This window comes from Sapajus apella, unplaced genomic scaffold, assembly GCF_009761245.1.
Source record: "Sapajus apella isolate SASKATOON/1434 unplaced genomic scaffold, GSC_monkey_1.0 scaffold71, whole genome shotgun sequence".
In the NCBI taxonomy this organism is placed as follows: domain Eukaryota; kingdom Metazoa; phylum Chordata; class Mammalia; order Primates; family Cebidae; genus Sapajus; species Sapajus apella.
In genome coordinates, this window is record NW_022437011.1 from 2,552,805 (window position 1) to 2,569,733 (window position 16,929).

At 45.1% G+C, this 16,929-nt stretch overlaps 1 protein-coding gene across 6 annotated transcripts in view; it reads right to left on the minus strand.

Moving 5' to 3' along the window:
• Window positions 1–13,059, minus strand: part of ABLIM3 (actin binding LIM protein family member 3) — a 117,135-nt gene extending 104,076 nt beyond the window's left edge. For 5 of the 6 annotated variants that reach the window (XM_032250280.1, XM_032250279.1, XM_032250277.1 and 2 more), the window contains exons 1-2: window positions 12,858–13,059; window positions 12,405–12,504 (exon numbers count right to left, since the gene is read on the minus strand). In XM_032250280.1, coding sequence (XP_032106171.1) covers window positions 12,405–12,417 — 13 coding nt within the window. In that variant the 5' untranslated portion in view covers window positions 12,418–12,504; window positions 12,858–13,059. The remainder of the gene's footprint in view (window positions 1–12,404; window positions 12,505–12,857) is intronic. The other variant, XM_032250278.1, reaches the window with a different exon arrangement.
• Between the last annotated feature and the right edge of the window lie 3,870 nt (window positions 13,060–16,929).

The window sequence follows — 16,929 nt, forward strand, 5'->3', positions numbered from 1 at the left end:
GAAAGACCTGTGCTTTGCACAAAATTAAGCGGATGCGAGGAAGAAGTTTGGGAATGATAGAGGCAATAGAGAGTACAATTCTGCTGCATGAGAAGATGGGGCTGTAGCACAGGCACACATGCAGCCACCACGACCCCTGAGAACAGCAGAGCAGCATGTGGAAACTGTAGGTACCCCTTGACTGGCAGGCAACACCCTTAGAAAAAAGGCCTAAGAGATGTTTAGGGAGCCGGGCAAAACCTACTCTGAAATCGTTGAGGGGCCATCCATACTCTCAGGCAGACACAAAACCAACATGTGGAGTGGCCTGGTGTCTTCCTGCTGTTCCTTCAACCTCCTCTCCCTAGCATGTTTCAAGTCCTTCTACCATCTGGTCACTCTTTCCTGGGAATATACCTGTTGATTACTGTCCTCCCTCAACATAATGCTTCAAACAGAGCCTGATCAGGATCTGCAGAGCAGGGCTGTCACCTCCTCCTGTCCATATGGCCTGACATCACATTTTTCCAGTAGACCACACTGCTCAGTTGCCTCTTTCTGAATTTGAGACTAGCTTCTGCTCCCCTGACCTCTTCCTCCAATGGCTGCCATGCCTGATGTAGGAGACATTAGGGAGTGATGGCAGTTGAGGAGGGAAAGAGTTTAAGTCATGTCTGGGAGGTAGAAATGACCACATGTGATGACAGATGGAACATGGGAGAGTGGAGGAAAGAGAAGTGTCCCAGAAAACTGCTTTCTAATCACTAACTTAGGAATGGGTTGACAGAGGTTCTATCAATCAACTGGGAAAAAGAGCTAAGGTAGGCTTTTTGTTTTTATTTTTTAAGAGAGTATGTTTATTAAATTTTAGGTTGAATTTGAAGTGCCTTGGGAATATTCCAGTAGACATCTTGGCAGATGATCACAGAGATGACCCTAGAGCTTAGGAAAGACATCTTTATGTATCTTTACCCTAGGGCTTATTAGAGAGAGTGGGCTTTTCATGAATGCATTAATTCATCAATTATCATTTGAGTACCTACTATGTGGCAGACACTGTGATTTGTTTCCTGTGAGTTATTTGCTACCTTGATTTCTTCCAGAGGAATGAGGAAGAATCTGCCCTAGACAGAAGAAATTCTGTTGGCATTATCTACTTTCTCAAGCACGAGGACTCTGTAACGACAGAGGAAAGGCTGTGAGTAGCTACACGGAATCATTGTGGCCTTTCAGCAGTTACTCCTTAGCTGGGTGTCTTACCCTAACTCACCTAACCCATACAGATCTCATGCTGTTGACTGGATGTTCGCAACTGGACCAGGCATGTCCTGCATGTCAGAACGTTCTCTGAAACAGTTCAGCCTCCTCGGATGCCCTCTTTTGGGTTAGAAGAGGTACCCAGAGCTGGGATCAGTTGTCCAGAATCGCCCTCCTTTGTTCTGTGTCCTACTCTCTTTTACTAGGTTCCCTGAAAATAAAACTGAGCTCCCGGAGGTAGGGGTAGGACATTGTTTGCCCTGGTATTTGCCTAACTGTATCCAACAGGATATGACATCACTCTTCTGGGAATGGGTCAGTTGAGGGAATAAGGACATGTAGCAGGGTTTTGTTCATTACATGAGGACTTTAATAGCATAGCAATGTTAATCAATTGCTAACTCCAGACAGGATTTTCTCCCATAATCATTAACAGATGTGCAGCAGCTTCCACAGCTCTGTGTGAAGAATCACTTCTATATATTTGATAATTTACGGATCATCTACTGGACTACAGTAGCAAGGTGACATAAAAATATTCAGCTGGCTGGATGCAGTCGCTCACGCCTGTAATCCCAGCACTTTGAGAGGCCAAGGCAGGCAGATCACAAGGCCAGGAGTTCAAGGCATGCCTGGCCAACGTGGTGAAACCCCGTCTCTATTAAAAATACAAAAAATTAGCCAGGCATGGTGGTACTCACCTGTAGTCCCAGCTTCTCAGGAGGCTGAGGCAGGAGAATCACTTGAACCTGGGAGGTGGAGGTTGCAGTGAGCTGAGATTGCACCACTGCATTCCAGCCTGGGCGACAGAGCCAGATTCCACCATAAAAAAAAAATTAAGCGGCCGGGCGCGGTGGCTCACGCCTGTAATCCCAGCACTTTGGGAGGCCGAGGCGGGTGGATCACGAGGCCAAGAGATCGGGACCAACCTGGTCAACATGGTGAAACCCTGTCTCTACTAAAAATATAAAAAATTAGCTGGGCAAGGTGGTGCATGCCTGTAATCCCAGCTGCTCGGGAGGCTGAGGCAGGAGAATTGCTTGAACCCAGGAGGCAGAGGTTGCAGTGAGCTGAGATCGTGCCATTGCACTCCAGCCTGGGTAACAGGAGCGAAACTCTGTCTCAAAAAAAAAAAAAAATTAAGCCGTCACTGCATAATTTAATAGAAAGTGATGGCAATTGTGGTAAGCCAGAGACCAAGAATATTCCCCATCCAAAGCAGGCAATTGCTGTTAGGAAGAAAAATTGGGTCAGGGTTGCAAAATCTTTCGATTTCGTCTTGTTTTTAAGAGAAGCTGGAAATCCCAATTTTAATTTCCCAATTTCCCGTTGTTGGCAAATAATTCAAATTCACTAAAAACCTGGCATAGGGCAAATAAGACGTGTCCCTTTACATTGGCCACCAGAAGGCATGTTTTGCCCACCTGTGTGACCCATGACGGTAAAGGCCGTGCTGGTTCTATTTACTGCTGTGTCTCCAGCATTATGCTTAGTGCAAAGCTGGTGTCCAGTAAATACCGGACGAATGAACAAATGAATAATCCAATTCGTATTCCCTGTGTTGGACAGGCCCAGGAACTAGGAAGATTGGAAACCAGCATCATGACTAAATTCACCTACACTATTGAAAACCACAGTTGTGAGAAATGACCTGGCCGCAGGTGTGGGTGGAAAGTGTGACAAACAGACTGGCTGTAGACATACCAAGTTACTGGGGTCTTCCCATGTGGGGACCTCCTACGTGTGAGCACTTTCCTTCAGGTTCTCAGGAAGAGAGGATCCATCTCTGTGGGTCAGGGATAGCAAAATGAGGGTTTAAACATCAAGACTAGAGAGATAACCTTAGTGACACTGGCATTAGGTAACCAACTGTCAGCATCCCACGCCAGCATGGAGAGTGGCTAACATTCAGGGGAAACCAAACCATTAGAAAATCTCCTTGAGGAGTCATTTCCTTAGCAAACACTACATTATAGATTGACTTGTGTCCCCCCAAAGTCATATTCGAGGCTCTGACCCTCAGCACCTCAGAATATGACTGTATTTGGCAACAGAGTCTTTACAGAGGTAATCAAGTTAAAATGAGATCATTAGAGTGGGTCCTAATCCAATGTGACTGGTGTCCTTGTGGAAGGGGGAATCTGGACACAGGGATACACATGGATAAAGATGATGTGAAAAGACATAGGGAGAGGGCATCCATCTCCAAGCCAGCGAGAGAGGCCTCAAGTAGACATTTGTCTCGTAGCTTTCAGAAGGAACTTTACTAACACCTTCATTTTGGACTTTTAGCCACCAGACCTGTAAGACAATACATTTCTGTTGTTTAAGCCACCCGATTTGTAGCACTTTGGTGCAGTAGCCTCAGCAAACTAATATATCCTATTTTTTTCTTTAATTTTATAAACCTTTGTTATGTGCCATGCACTGTTTTAAGGAATTCACAATTAACTTATTTATCCTTTATAACTTCTCTGTCAGAGACGAACTATTATTATCCTCCTTGTAATTATTAGAGATGAGGAAGCGAGGCACAGAGAAGGTAAGTGATTTGCCTAAGGACACACAGAAAGTACAAGCAGGGCTAGAATTTGAACCCAGCAACCTAGCTTCAGTCTGTGCCCTTAAGAACTGCAAAAGAAGAATTTATCTGGCAAAATACCCAGAAAGTCCAAGGTGTGCACGCACTTCTGGTTGTTTTCTGTACTTTTACAATGACTTCTGCCTAAAGTTGGGTAATAGCCAGTTGTTGACCATTTACCACAGCAGATGCTATCTCAGCAAGATAAAGCTTTTGCCAGATAGGAAAGCTGGAGCTCAGAATTGATATCACTTCCTTTACGCAATCCAAGTGCTCTTGAAATCACATTGTGATTTTCTGAGGTGTGTTATATTCATTTTGGACGATTTTAAAATTGTTCCTTACATTATTCTTCTAACCCCTCCTTAGCCTCAAGTAATCATTGGTCAACAATTGCTTCATTAATTGGGGAGCACTATTTTAAAACAATCTCTATGCATGTAGAGTAAATAATCGCTTCTACTTTATCTGTTTTGCAGATGTAGAATTTCTAGAGAGGGTATCCTACTGTGTTCTTGTGTGTAAGGAATCCTGTTCTTAAGGGATCCTTAGATTTCTTGATCCAGGCAACAGCATTAGCAGAGGAAGGTCATCATGCCCGTGTGCTGGGTGTCTTCTATTCTGAACTCCCTCACTTCTCCAGATCTTTTCTGCCTGCTTCCCTACGCTGGATTGTGCCCTGGGAAGCTGCTGACCTGTATGGACCTATCAAATGCCGTCCTTCCCCTCTGGCTTCTGATTGGATTTGACCAAGGCGAAGTACTCATAGGAGATATGAGGAAAAGGGAAGAGCAGTGTCAGGATATTTATCCTCCTGGGTCTTTTCTTGGAACTAGGCTGGTTGCCTTCTTGGGGCCACAGCCACAGTTCCAGCCCTCACCCCACAGTTCTAGCCCTCACCCCATAGCCAGCTGGGTCTCTGGGTCTGGCCCAGGGCAGTTGTGGTAGCCGTGGGTCATGGGTCACAGTTACCAGGCTTCTAGTACTAGGCCATGCTTGCTGCTTCTTGTTTGTTTCCTAATGTCCTTCTCATACTCCTGTGAGAGTCCTTCCATTTAGCTCCTCTCAAACTGCCAATCTGTTCTCTGCCAAGACCCTACCTAATAGAATCCTCTTTTTCCTCTTTGCCTTATAAAACAATCAGGGGCTAGGCCATGCAGTTTTTATTTTCTAACGGATCTTTCCCCTTATTTCTAGTTTTACAACCACCCAAATTTTGGCCCTCAGACATTTTCTGAACCAGGGCAATTGGGATCCTAACTTTCTGTCTTCCCCTTTGTAACCTACACCAGGCTAATAAACTTTCTATAGGCTTCCTGAGAGCTCTGATGTTCCTATGTAGAAAATCCAGCACCTACTGTAATACCAGAAGAATAGACTAATTTTTAATCAGAGGATTTGGTCTTAATGATATCATCTTTCCAGGACTTTGCTTTACTCAACTCCATTGAGTAAAAAGTTGCCAACTCAACTTCAGACTCAAATCCATTCACTGAGACCCAATCCCTGTGAGTTTCTAATGTGATTTCACTTAATCCTCACAAGAACCCTGCACCTTGGCATTTACTGCTCACATTTCACACATGATAATATTCAGTTCAGAGGCATGGTCTATTCTGTCCAAGACCACAATGAGAGTACATGAAAGATCTTGAGTTTGAACTCAAGAATCCATACGCCGAAGCTCAGGTTCTTGCTGTCCCAGTATGGTATCTACTTATTCCATGACGTCTTTGTGGGAGTTATACGCCCCTTCAATACTCTATTCAACAGAACAAAGTCTATTCGGAAAAAGTAATTTGTTAGCATACCAATCCATGGTAAAGACCAATGAAGGGGCTAGAGGCAGGAGGAGGCCTATAAAATGAGTTGGAACGGTACATGGTACCATTGTTCTTGGTGCACTTGATGCTCTGGAGGGTGAGGAGGCCAGCCTTGGTGAAGTGTGAAGTGTGGGGGTGGGCAGAGGGGCTGGTGCTAGTGGGGAAAGGGCTGTGTGGGCGGAAGGAACCATGCATGCAAAGTGGGCAGGAGCAAGCCCATAGAGGGAATGGGGGAAAGTACATGTGACCAGGACACTGAGAACTGTGCACTGTGGACAAGATGGGGCTGGTCAGCAAGGCCAGGAGCAACCCACATGGGCCCCTATAGGCTTGCTGAGGAGTTTCCTTTCTCATCCTAAGAGCATGGGAGCCTTGCTTTAAGCAGAGCGTGATACAGAGTGGGGATGTGGCAGATGACTGAAGGGGGCTGGCGTGGATGAAGGGAAATCAGTCAGAGGCTGCCCCAGTGGATCAGGAGACAAATGACAGATCCTTGGAATAGCTTGGGAGCTCACAAGGGAAAGAAAGGCTGGATGCTGGATCCACCCTATAGAAGCCAAAGTGGCGATGATCGGCCAATTTCCCTCCTTTCCTCTGAAGTCCTTCACCAAAGCGAGTATACTGACTCAGTACGAGCCCAGGCCTTCCCGAGCCTTGGGTGTCCTGCTCACATGTTTGGAGTCTATTTTTTCCTGAAGGAATCCTCCCTCACTGACCCTGAGGACTGGGCCCCACCTGCTGTGCTCTACCCATGTCTGCCCACTACCTCACTCCAGTATCTCCAAAATTACCCCTTTCTTAATGTTCAGCTAGATTTCAGAAGGAAGGATTCTGATGAAACTAAAATTCACACTGAAGAGTCTCTGACTAAGCATTCTCTTGTTTTTGTAATCTAAGAAATATTATTTATTAGTAAAAAAAATTTGCAAAATGTTTATAAAACATCTCATAATCCCATTGAATCCTTAAAAAATTCATACTTCAGGTGTGCTTCTCAATTCATGAGAAGGATGTGACTGAAGTCTGAGAGGTTGAGTGACCTGCTTGCTAATGTCATAAAGTCCACAATGACAGCCACAATGATGCCTACAGTGATCACGACAGTGTGACCACCCGTCACTGACATGATGCCAGTTGTGCCCATAGCCAAGGTACCACACTCTGCATCGTACACAAAGCATTAACATTTGGTTTCCATTCCCAGCTGAGATATGCCTTATCATTTCCATTTTTGCAGATGAGACAACCATACTGAAGACCACACATCTAATACATAAAAAAATGAGAATGGGAACCTGGAACCATTTGATTCCAGGGCCTGCACTCTATCAACACTTATCATTGCTCAAGATGACAGCCCTGTGCTCCTCTTCTCCAGCTGAAATGATTAGGTATTTCTTATACGGATGACCCTTGAACAACATAGGTTTGAATTGTGTAGGTCCACTTATACACAGACCTTTTTCAACTAAAGGCAGATTGAAAATATAGTATCTAGACAAATTAAAAAAAGAAAATGACAGGCCAGTATCCCTGATGAACATAGATGCAGAAATCCTCAACAAAACACTACCGAATCAAATCCAGCAGCACATCAAAAAGTGAATTTACCAGGATCAAACAGGCTTGATTCTTGGGATGCAAGGTTGGTTCAATATATGCAAATCAATAAATGTGATTAACCACACAAACAGAATTAAAAACAAAAACATATGATTATCTCAATAGGCGTGGAAAAAACTTTTGATAAAATCCAACACCCCTTCATGACAAAAACTCTATGACTTCACTGAAGTTTCGGGATACAAAATTAAGGTACAAAAATTAGTAGCATTTCCATACACCTATAACACTCAAGCTGACAGCCAAATCAAGAACATAATCCCATTTTTAATAGACACACACACACACACACACACACACACAGAGAGAGAGAGAGAGAGAGAGAGAAAGAGAGAGAAAACCTAGGAACATATCTAACCAAGGAATTGAAAGATCTCTACAAGGAGAACTACAAAACACCACTGAGATAAATTACAGACGACACAAACAAATGAGAAAACATTTCATGCTCATGGATTGGAAGAATCAATATCATTAAAATGGCCATACTGCCCAAAGCAATTTATAGATTTGATGCCATTCTTATCAAGCTAGCAACATCATTTTTTTACAGAATCAAAAAAGAAGATTCTAAAATTCATATGGACTCACAAAAGGGCCCAAATTATCAAAATAATCCTAAGCAAAAAGAACAAAAGCCAGTGGCACCACATTACCTGACTTCAAACTATACTATAAGGCTACAGTAACCAAAACAGCATGGTACTGGTACAAAAACAGACATATAGACCAATGGAATGGAATAGAGAACCCAGAAATAAAGCCACATGCCTACAGCCATCTGATTTTTGACAAAGCTGACAAAAATTAAGCAATGGAGAAAAGATTCCCTATTCAATAAATGGTACTGGGATAGCTGGCTAGCCACATGCAGAAAAATGAAACTGGACCCCCTACCTTTCATCATATACAAAAGTTAACTAAAGATGGATTAAAGATTTAAATGTAAGACCTCAAACTATAAGAATTCTAGGAGAAAACCTAGGGAACACCATTCTGGACATTGACCTGATGACATTGGCCAAGAACTTATGACTAAGTCCTTGAAAGCAATTGCAACAAAAACAAAAATTGACAACTGGGACCTAATTAAACTAAAGAGCTTCTGGGCCGGGCACGGTGGCTCACGCCTATAATCCCAGCACTTTGGGAGGCTGAGGCGGGTGGGTCACAAGGTCAAGAGATCGAGACCACCCTGGTCAACATGGTGAAACCCCGTCTTTACTAAACATACAAAAAATTAGCTGGGCATGGTGGTGCATGCCTGTAATCCCAGCTACTCGGGAGGCTGAGGCAGGAGAATTGCTTGAACCCAGGAGGCGGAGGTTGCAGTGAGCTGAGATCGCGCCATTGCACTCCAGCCTGGGTAACAGGAGTGAAACTCCGTCTCAAAAAAAAAAAAAAAAAAAAAAAAAAAAGAGCTTCTGCACAGCAAAAGACAGACACTATCAACAGAGTAAACAGACAACTTACAGAATGAAAGAAAATATTTGCAAACTACATATTCAATAAAGGACCAATATCTAGAATCTATACGGACTCAACAAGCAAAAGCAAAAACAAAAACCAAAAAACCATTAAAAAGTAGGCAAAAGACATGAACAGGCACTTTTTAAAAGAAGATATAGAAGTGGGCTGGGTGCAGTGGCTTATGCCTGTAATCCCAGAACTTTGGGAGGCTGAAGAATTTGAGATCACAAGTTTAAGATCAGCCTGGGCAACACGGCAAAACACTGTCTCTACCAAAATAAATACACAACACTTAACCGGGCATGGTGGTACCCACCTGTGATCCTAGCTACTCAGGAGGCTGAGGTGGAAGTATCACTTCAGCTAGGGATACTGCTGAGCCCGCAGTGTGCCATGATTGCACCAGAGCCAGACCTTATCTCAAAAAAAAAAAAAAAAAAAAAAAAAAAAAGACATACAAGTGGCCAAAAAAGTAAATAGTTCAGCCACTGTGAAAAGCAGTTTGGAGATTTCTCAAAGAACTTAAAACAGAAATACCATTTGACCTAGCAATCCCATTACTGGGTATATATCCAAAAGAAAATAAATTGTCCTGCCAAAAAGACACACATACTCACGTGCAGCACTATTCACAATAATAAAGATATGGAATCAACCTAGGTGTCTATCAACAGTAAACTGGGTAAAGAAAATGTAGTACATATACACCATGGAATACTACACACCCATAAAAAGAACAAAATTATGTCTCTTGCAGCAGCGTGGATGCAGCTGCAGGGCATTATCCTAAGTAAATTAATTCAGGAACATAAAACCAAATACCATACATTCTCACTTATAAGTGGGAACTAAACACTGAGTACTCAGACATAAAGATGGCAACAATAGACACTGGGGACTACTAGACAGGGAAGGGAGGGAGGGGAGCAAGAGTTAAAAAACCATTGGGCACTATGTTCTGAACCTGGGTCATAGAAACACGTGTATCTCAAAGCTCAGCCTCATGCAATATACTCATGTAACAAAACCTGCACATGTACCTTCTGAATCTAAAATAAAAGTTGCAATTTAAAATAAAATACAGTATTTGCAGAATTTGAGACCTGCCTACACAGAGGGCTAACTCTTCGTATAAGCCGGTTCCACAGGGCCAGCTGCAGGACTTGAGTATGCACAATTTTACCAATCCCCACGTGTACAAAGGGATGACTGTAATCTCACACTTTGCCTCTATTTCAGCGTCGACATTTGAACCATTGATTAGGGGTTGTACTCAGTGTCAGACGTGTTATACATCCAAGTAGCTTTCACAATCCAACAATAAAATGCATGACTTGAAGAAGCCACTGAGCATTAGCTACAACGTTTCTGAGCACAGCTTCAAATTTGCGCCCATAAAATTGGTGAAATTTTACCCAATTTTACCGGCACCGCTAATAAATACCCATCTCACAGGTTTGGTGGGACAGTCTGGTGAGCTCAGGGGAGTGCTTAGCACGGTGGCTGGTAGAGAGTGAGACTAAATTAATAAAAGTGAAAGAAAAACTAAGCAAGAGTTTCTATTAGGGAAAATATCAGGCATGAGGATCAAGTTAAGAATTTCACACATCCACGGGGAGCTTTTTTGCTCAGTCAGATCACCCAAGGACTCCCTGCCAATGCCCTATCCTTATCACCCTATGACTCTGCTACTCCTTTTCTTATGAGGGCTGATGTCTGTTCTCTGCATTTGCAGACTTTTGGGTTTGGGAGGTACGTCCATGATGATAGAGTTAAGCCCCCAAAGCTTTGGGCTTGCTGTGTCCCCCAGGTGTCTGTTTAGAGAAGCACTTCCTCTTAGGGGGAACCTGGGGCTTCCAAGGCTGCCGAGCCATTCCCCTCTGTTCATTTTCCACTACTGCAAAATACACACGCTCCCCCTGCTTAGAAAAAGTAGTGGCATTTTTGCCAGTCCTCATCTTCTGCCATATTCAACTCTATTGGTTATTTCTTTTTTCTTTTAAAGAAAGACAGTCTGTGTTTCCTTCTTTCGGGAATACTCAGTATTGCTAATAGGACTTGAGTTCCTTAGCATTCCAGGGAGAGAAAAGGGCAGAGTCAGTTGCTTGTTTCTTGTCTTAGTTTCTTGAAAAATAGATGAGCCATCTTTCTCTTCTGTCACTTAGTGGGAAAGGACTCTCATAAATACATTTTTTTCCTAGAGATAGTGAGAAGTGACAGACAACTCACATCTTTATTTGCCTGAAAACATGCAAATGCAAACATGTGACCCACTAGATGATAGGGGCTACAGGATTTTGCTCTTTTCCTAAGCCCAGTATGAAGCCAAAACACCATTTCAGCCTGTCAAAATCAAAAGGCAAAATTCTTTGGCTGTAAGAGGCAGAGGGAGTCCAGCCACACTCACTTGCTTAGCATCGACATGTAATACACAAAGGAAGACAGAAGAGAGATGAGTCATACAAATACGTAGTAAATAAATATATTTCATTTCCATCTCAGTAGCTTTTGCTTTGTTTTTTTCTCTTTTCTATGCCAGCAGTCTTGAAATGGAGGTGGGGGTGGGGTGGGGTATGTGAGAAAATAGCAGGTTTTGGCTGGATAGTTTCAATAAGGTCTTGACAGTTCTGGCCTTGCTGCTCGGCTCTGCTTTTTAAGAAAAGATCTTGTAGATTCTTAGATTAGAAGGCTTTCTAATTCGACCCCTCTCATTGTACAGATGAGCAGTCTGAGATGCAGAGAGGGGACTGACAACAAAGTCGTAGACCCAGAGGAGTGACTGTGTGTAGGGGTTCTCTGGTTCAACAGCCCCATGCGATGCTGGAATGACCTAGGCAGGTCAAGCTGACAAGAGGGCAGGAAAGTGAGTCTGGAACCGAGACGTGCCCTCCCAGGTCACAACACCTCTGCTGTGCCCACGGCTAAAGGGACTACACTGAAGAGACACAGACTGTGCCTTCTCGTGTTTCGGACTGCATTCTCAGTAGCTGAGGCCCAACCTGGCAACAAAATATCTGGTCCTGGCTTTGCAAGCAGTTGTTGCCTCTGGCATGTTGGAGCTCTTGGCCAAAGGACTGTTCCTGTCCTCTTGTTCTCAAGGATAGCTAACGAGCCTGCAGGAACGCAGGAACCAGCCCTGGGCCCACCGGGCTGCAGGCACACGGGAGCTTTCACCATCTCCAGATCCAAAGGTGGCCTGGGGATGATTTGTTTATCAAACTGTGTATTCCCAGCCCACTGCCAGCCCACACCCACCTACCCACCCGCCTGCCCACAGGCCAGCCTCCCTGCTCTTGCCACCTCTGAGGCAGGCAGGGACCTCCATGGTTTTCCAGATGTGTACAGGGAGGTCTCCTCAGAGCCCCCACAGTCAGACAATGGCCACACACTGCTTCCTAGGCCTTCCCAGGCAGTGCTAGAAGGAGACAAGCAGCCTTCCCAGCAGAGGCAACCGGCGCCGCTGATAAAATATTGGCAAAATGATCACGAAAGCCAGAGTCATAAAGCTTTCCCTCTGCCAAGAAGCACAGAAAGCACCAGAAAGGAGCCTGACGGTCATGTGTCCAGAGATGTCAGGCTTCCTTCCTCCTTCCAGGCGGCCCGAGCGCAGGATCCCGCACCTCCCGCCCCCACCCCTGTTCCCATGGCAAAGGAGAGGAGGATCCACTTACTGCTAGTGTTCATGGTGATGTCTCTGCACTGGGTCTTTCATTCAATACGGAGGCCCCGGCTGCTTTTTAAATCTTCCGTCCTTCGAACCTCACTCATCACCTGGGGGGTGAAAAGGCAGTCCAGTGCCAGCTCTGTATCCTCAGGTGCTCTCTCTCCCACTGCGGTCCCTTCTCTCTCTGGGCTGTAGCCACTGGCCTTGAAGGCGCGTGGACTAATACGCGCAGGTGAGAGCAAGGAGGAGGAGGGGGCAGGACACCGGCGCCCCGTCCTCCTGCTCCTCAGATCTGAATCCCGGGCAGAAGTGGGGTTGGCAGCGCCTGCTCGCGCGCACCCCGCACTATTCCTGCCCAGCGGCTCCGGAGCCCAAAGGGGGTGTGGACCACAGGGAGGCAGGGCGGGGGCAGCGCGTCCCCGCCCGGCCTCAGGGAGCAGCGACCCGCCCCGGAACCCACCTCTCGGCCAGTGTCGGGAGCCAGAGGCCCCTGCCCCGGCCCCTGCGGCCGATTCATGAATCCTGGTCCTCGTCTGGGGTCTCGAATTCCAGGGCGAGCAATGCGAAATAGGAGAGCTCGACATCCATGATGCGGGCTCGCGGGTTGGCAGCGCGGGGGGCGCGGCCGCTCGCTGCTGCCACCTGCTGGACGCACCGGCGCGTGTCCGAGGCCCCGCCCCGCCGGGCTTCTGCCTGGGCCCTGGGGTGCGATGGGGGATGGACGGGACCCTGTGTCCTGGGACCAATGAGGGGGTGCTTGAGCGCTTGTTTTCCCTCCCTTGATCCTGAGGTCTAAGGGCTCGACAATGGCAGGGAAAGAAACATCATTGCGGGGGCCGTGAAGGAAAGCCTGGCTTTGCAGGAAGACAGTTTCCATCTGGCCCTGCTGCTGCCAAGCTTGGTGCAGCCTAGGCTTGAGGCGGTCACTACCGTCGCTGCCTCGTCTTCCGCAACTGTGAATGTGGCGTCCGGACAAGTGGTTGAGACAAAAAGGGGCTCCTCCAGCCTCCCAGCCTGTGTCCCCTGTTCCCTCACTGATTCCCTTTATCCCCTATCACCGACTCATCATTAGAATTGTTTATCACCTCTCTTTTCCACGAGAATGTTAGCTCCATGAATGAATGGGTCTGTCAGTAGGGTTCACCTATAGGGCCAGGCATGTAGTAGCTACCAATAAATATTTGTTGACAGAGCAACCCAGACATTTTCTGGGTTTAATATTACACAGCCCTAAGAGTAGACTGCCTAGGCACCCCGCTCTGAAACACTTCCCAATCTGAGGAGAACAGCAGGTATGTTGTCTCACAGGTCCACGCCAGTTTTCGTATGGTCAATCAGCTATTTCCCCAAGTTTTTTTTTTTTTTTTGTAATTATATCTTATAGGTGTGTATTTTAGAAGTTTATATTCCAAAGTTTTTAGGTCATAATTGATTCAGTGGGGTAGGGCTCTTGACATTCCTGTGACTGCTTACTCTGTCACTTTTTGAACCTAATTCATGATCATAGAAGCATGACTTTTGAGTGCTGAAAAACAAGACTGAGAGGACACATGATCCTTGTCTATAGTGACTCCAATTAGAGCATGTGCAGACTCAAAAGGCTGTGAACACTCACAGCCCCAGCTTAGACAAGGAAACAGTGGGTCAGAGAGGCTGGGCAACCTGCCCTAGGACACACAGCATCTTGTGGCAGAACTGGACCACATCTTCTCACTTCTAGCTTAATCCTATGTGAGAGTGGCTAGGGTCTGTGATGTTAGTGTAAGATTGGGTAGCTGCCCTATTAAAATTGGGGAAAGAATACCATTTAGGTAAGCACAATGTTTCTACCTTACACAGGCAGGAAGAAATTGATAAATTTGATATGGCTCATGACCCCAAGAGGTGATTACCATTAAAGAATCTTTAGGTAAACTGAAGGATCAATGGATTTGAAACACATTTGATAGCTTGTTAGGAATTTTGTCCAACGGGGTGGAGGTAAAAATAGTCCTAACATCCTCACAGGCATACTCAAAATTTTGTATATGTAACAGAAACCTGAGATACCTCCAAAAATGCACATTCTCAGACTCTGGACTCCCTTACACAGCATTTGAAACAAGCATCCCAGGTGATTCATAGCTCTTTGCTATTGAAAAGGGCAGAGGCCTAAAATAGCTTTGAGAACATAAGTGATTAGCAAATATTTAAATTATTCCACTTTATGTATCCCCTACATTATAAGATGGAATTTCCTTATTCAATTCCCAAGTTGCAGGTAACTTACTAGGTTTTAATGCTTGGAAAAATATATTTTTCTGAGAGAAAGTTCAGATAACTTAGACATGTAAAATTAACAGTTGTTGTCCACGAACATATTTAGTTATCACCCAAAGCCTCAATGTTCAGAAAATTTCAAATTATAGGACATAGTCAAATAAAAGCACAATATTGATTCATTAGTTCATTCACTCAGCAATTATTTATTGAGTGTCTACTTTGTGGTATGCCCAGGGCTGGCTTCTGGGGATACTGTGGAGAACAGGACAGACAAGAGCTCTACCCAATAATGGATGATTGCAGAAAAAATAAAAAAATAAAGAAATAAAAAGAACTCCACCCTCATAAGCATAAATCCAGTTCTAGGGCAGCAGGGAGACAATTAACTGAGCAAAACATAAATTAGCTAAACCCGATGGTGTCCTGGGGAAAGCCCAGGTGCCGTTTCCAGCCTTCCTGACTTTGAATCCCAGCTTCATAACTTTCTAGTAGTCTCACTTTGGGGAAGATAGCCTCTATAAGCCTCAAAGTTTCCATCTGTACGAGGGTACAATGCCTACCTTTCAGATCGTTGTGTGTATGCAAGTACTTAGTATAATGCATGACAAATGAAGGCTTGATGCATGCGAATTATTAGTATCACCCCTCACTTACACCTGCCCTCAGTGACAATGCTGTCCTTTCCTACTTATGGAAACCTGTTAGGCTCTTCCACAGAGTGGTGGCCATGAAACCATGCCTGAACGTTTTCTAACTAATGGGAACTAATTGATGAATTCTTCTTGTCTGGGGTTCTCTTTGATAATATATCCAGCTAGATGCCGAAGAATTCAGCTCTTAGAAGAGATCATTGGGTCTCGGACCACTTTGTAAAGCCCAGATAGCATCTGCTGGGGGAACAGTCTTATTTTCTCTGCATAGTTTATAAGGATAGGAAAAAAGGGGTTAAAATAAGCTAAAAAGGCTCTGCCCTTGAGGATGTTCACAACAATCAGAGGCAGCGGGAAAGACGCAGGAGGAAGCTGGGGGTGGGATTCTCTGTGGATTTGGCTGTGAAAGTCATCAGGAGATCAGTGTTGTTGGCCCTGTCTTTGCGGGAGACTGGAGCTGAGACCCACAGAGCAGAAGATCCCTTTGTTTGGAAGTTTGTTTTTAACGTTAAGACTCCACAATAGAGATAAACAAGCCTCACCAGGAAACTGGCAAAGGCTCCGGGTGTTGAAAACCATGTGGCAAAATCATTGGGAGACAGACCTTCCAACTTCTTTGAGGGGAAAGGGGAAAAGTTTTGGGGCCAGCTTCACCCATGGCCATGGCCTCGCCCCTCACGGGCTGCTGCTGGGCTGCCATTAGTGGGCTTTTCCTCTCCACAAGGAGCTCCCATCTTGTCTGACCCCCTGTCCCTAACTGGGGTCATCTCGCGCTCTCCTTGCTTTCTGCTCCCTGATTCTCATTGCTGTTAATGACTAAGGCAACTCTCGGCCCCTAACTTTTTTCTCCAGTTGCCTTTCTCTCATTCCAGTCCAGTTGCATCTCTGCTTCCTCCGCATTTTGCTCCTTTCACTTACAAATAAATGCTCACTTGAATATGTACAAAAAACTTTGAATGCAAAGTTTTTCTAGTCTATAAGATGTGGGAGTGGTGGAGAGGGGGCTTGTGGTTCCATAGCTTCTACTTGCCTCCTTTAGACTATCTGAGTATCTCACCAAAGGTGACTACTTGTTTTTTTCAGTTTTGAGAAGTAATATGCAGTTGTTAGCAACATGAGACAGATCTATGTGTAATTATGGGGGAGGGTTTTCATAGCATGTGATTAAATAAGAAGAAAATTACAGAAAATATATACAGTATGTTTTTAAAGGTGATGTATATATGAGGGCAAATGCTGTTGAAGGATTAGACTAGATGATGCCTGCAGTTCCTTTCTCTCTAGTGTTCTTGGTTCTAAGCACAGAGAGGTTGAACCAAGTTTGAAGTTTGGCAGATATGACCACCTTCTTAGTTGGTGTGGGGACCTTCGTTCCCCTGGGGACACCACCGGTTTGTGCTGAGCCCCAGGCCCTGAAGGCAGAGCGGACTTCCCACAGGGAATGGTGCTTTGCATGAAGCTCTCTGCGTTTCTTTCCCCTTTCCTCTCTGGCTCTCTGGGGGATCCCTCAAACCTAGGTGGAGTTGACAGGACTCAGACCTGTTTTTCTGGTTGAAATAGCTTTGTGACCGAGCCATGCTTTTCCTCTTGTTCCTCACATTGTTTTGTGGGGGAAATGTT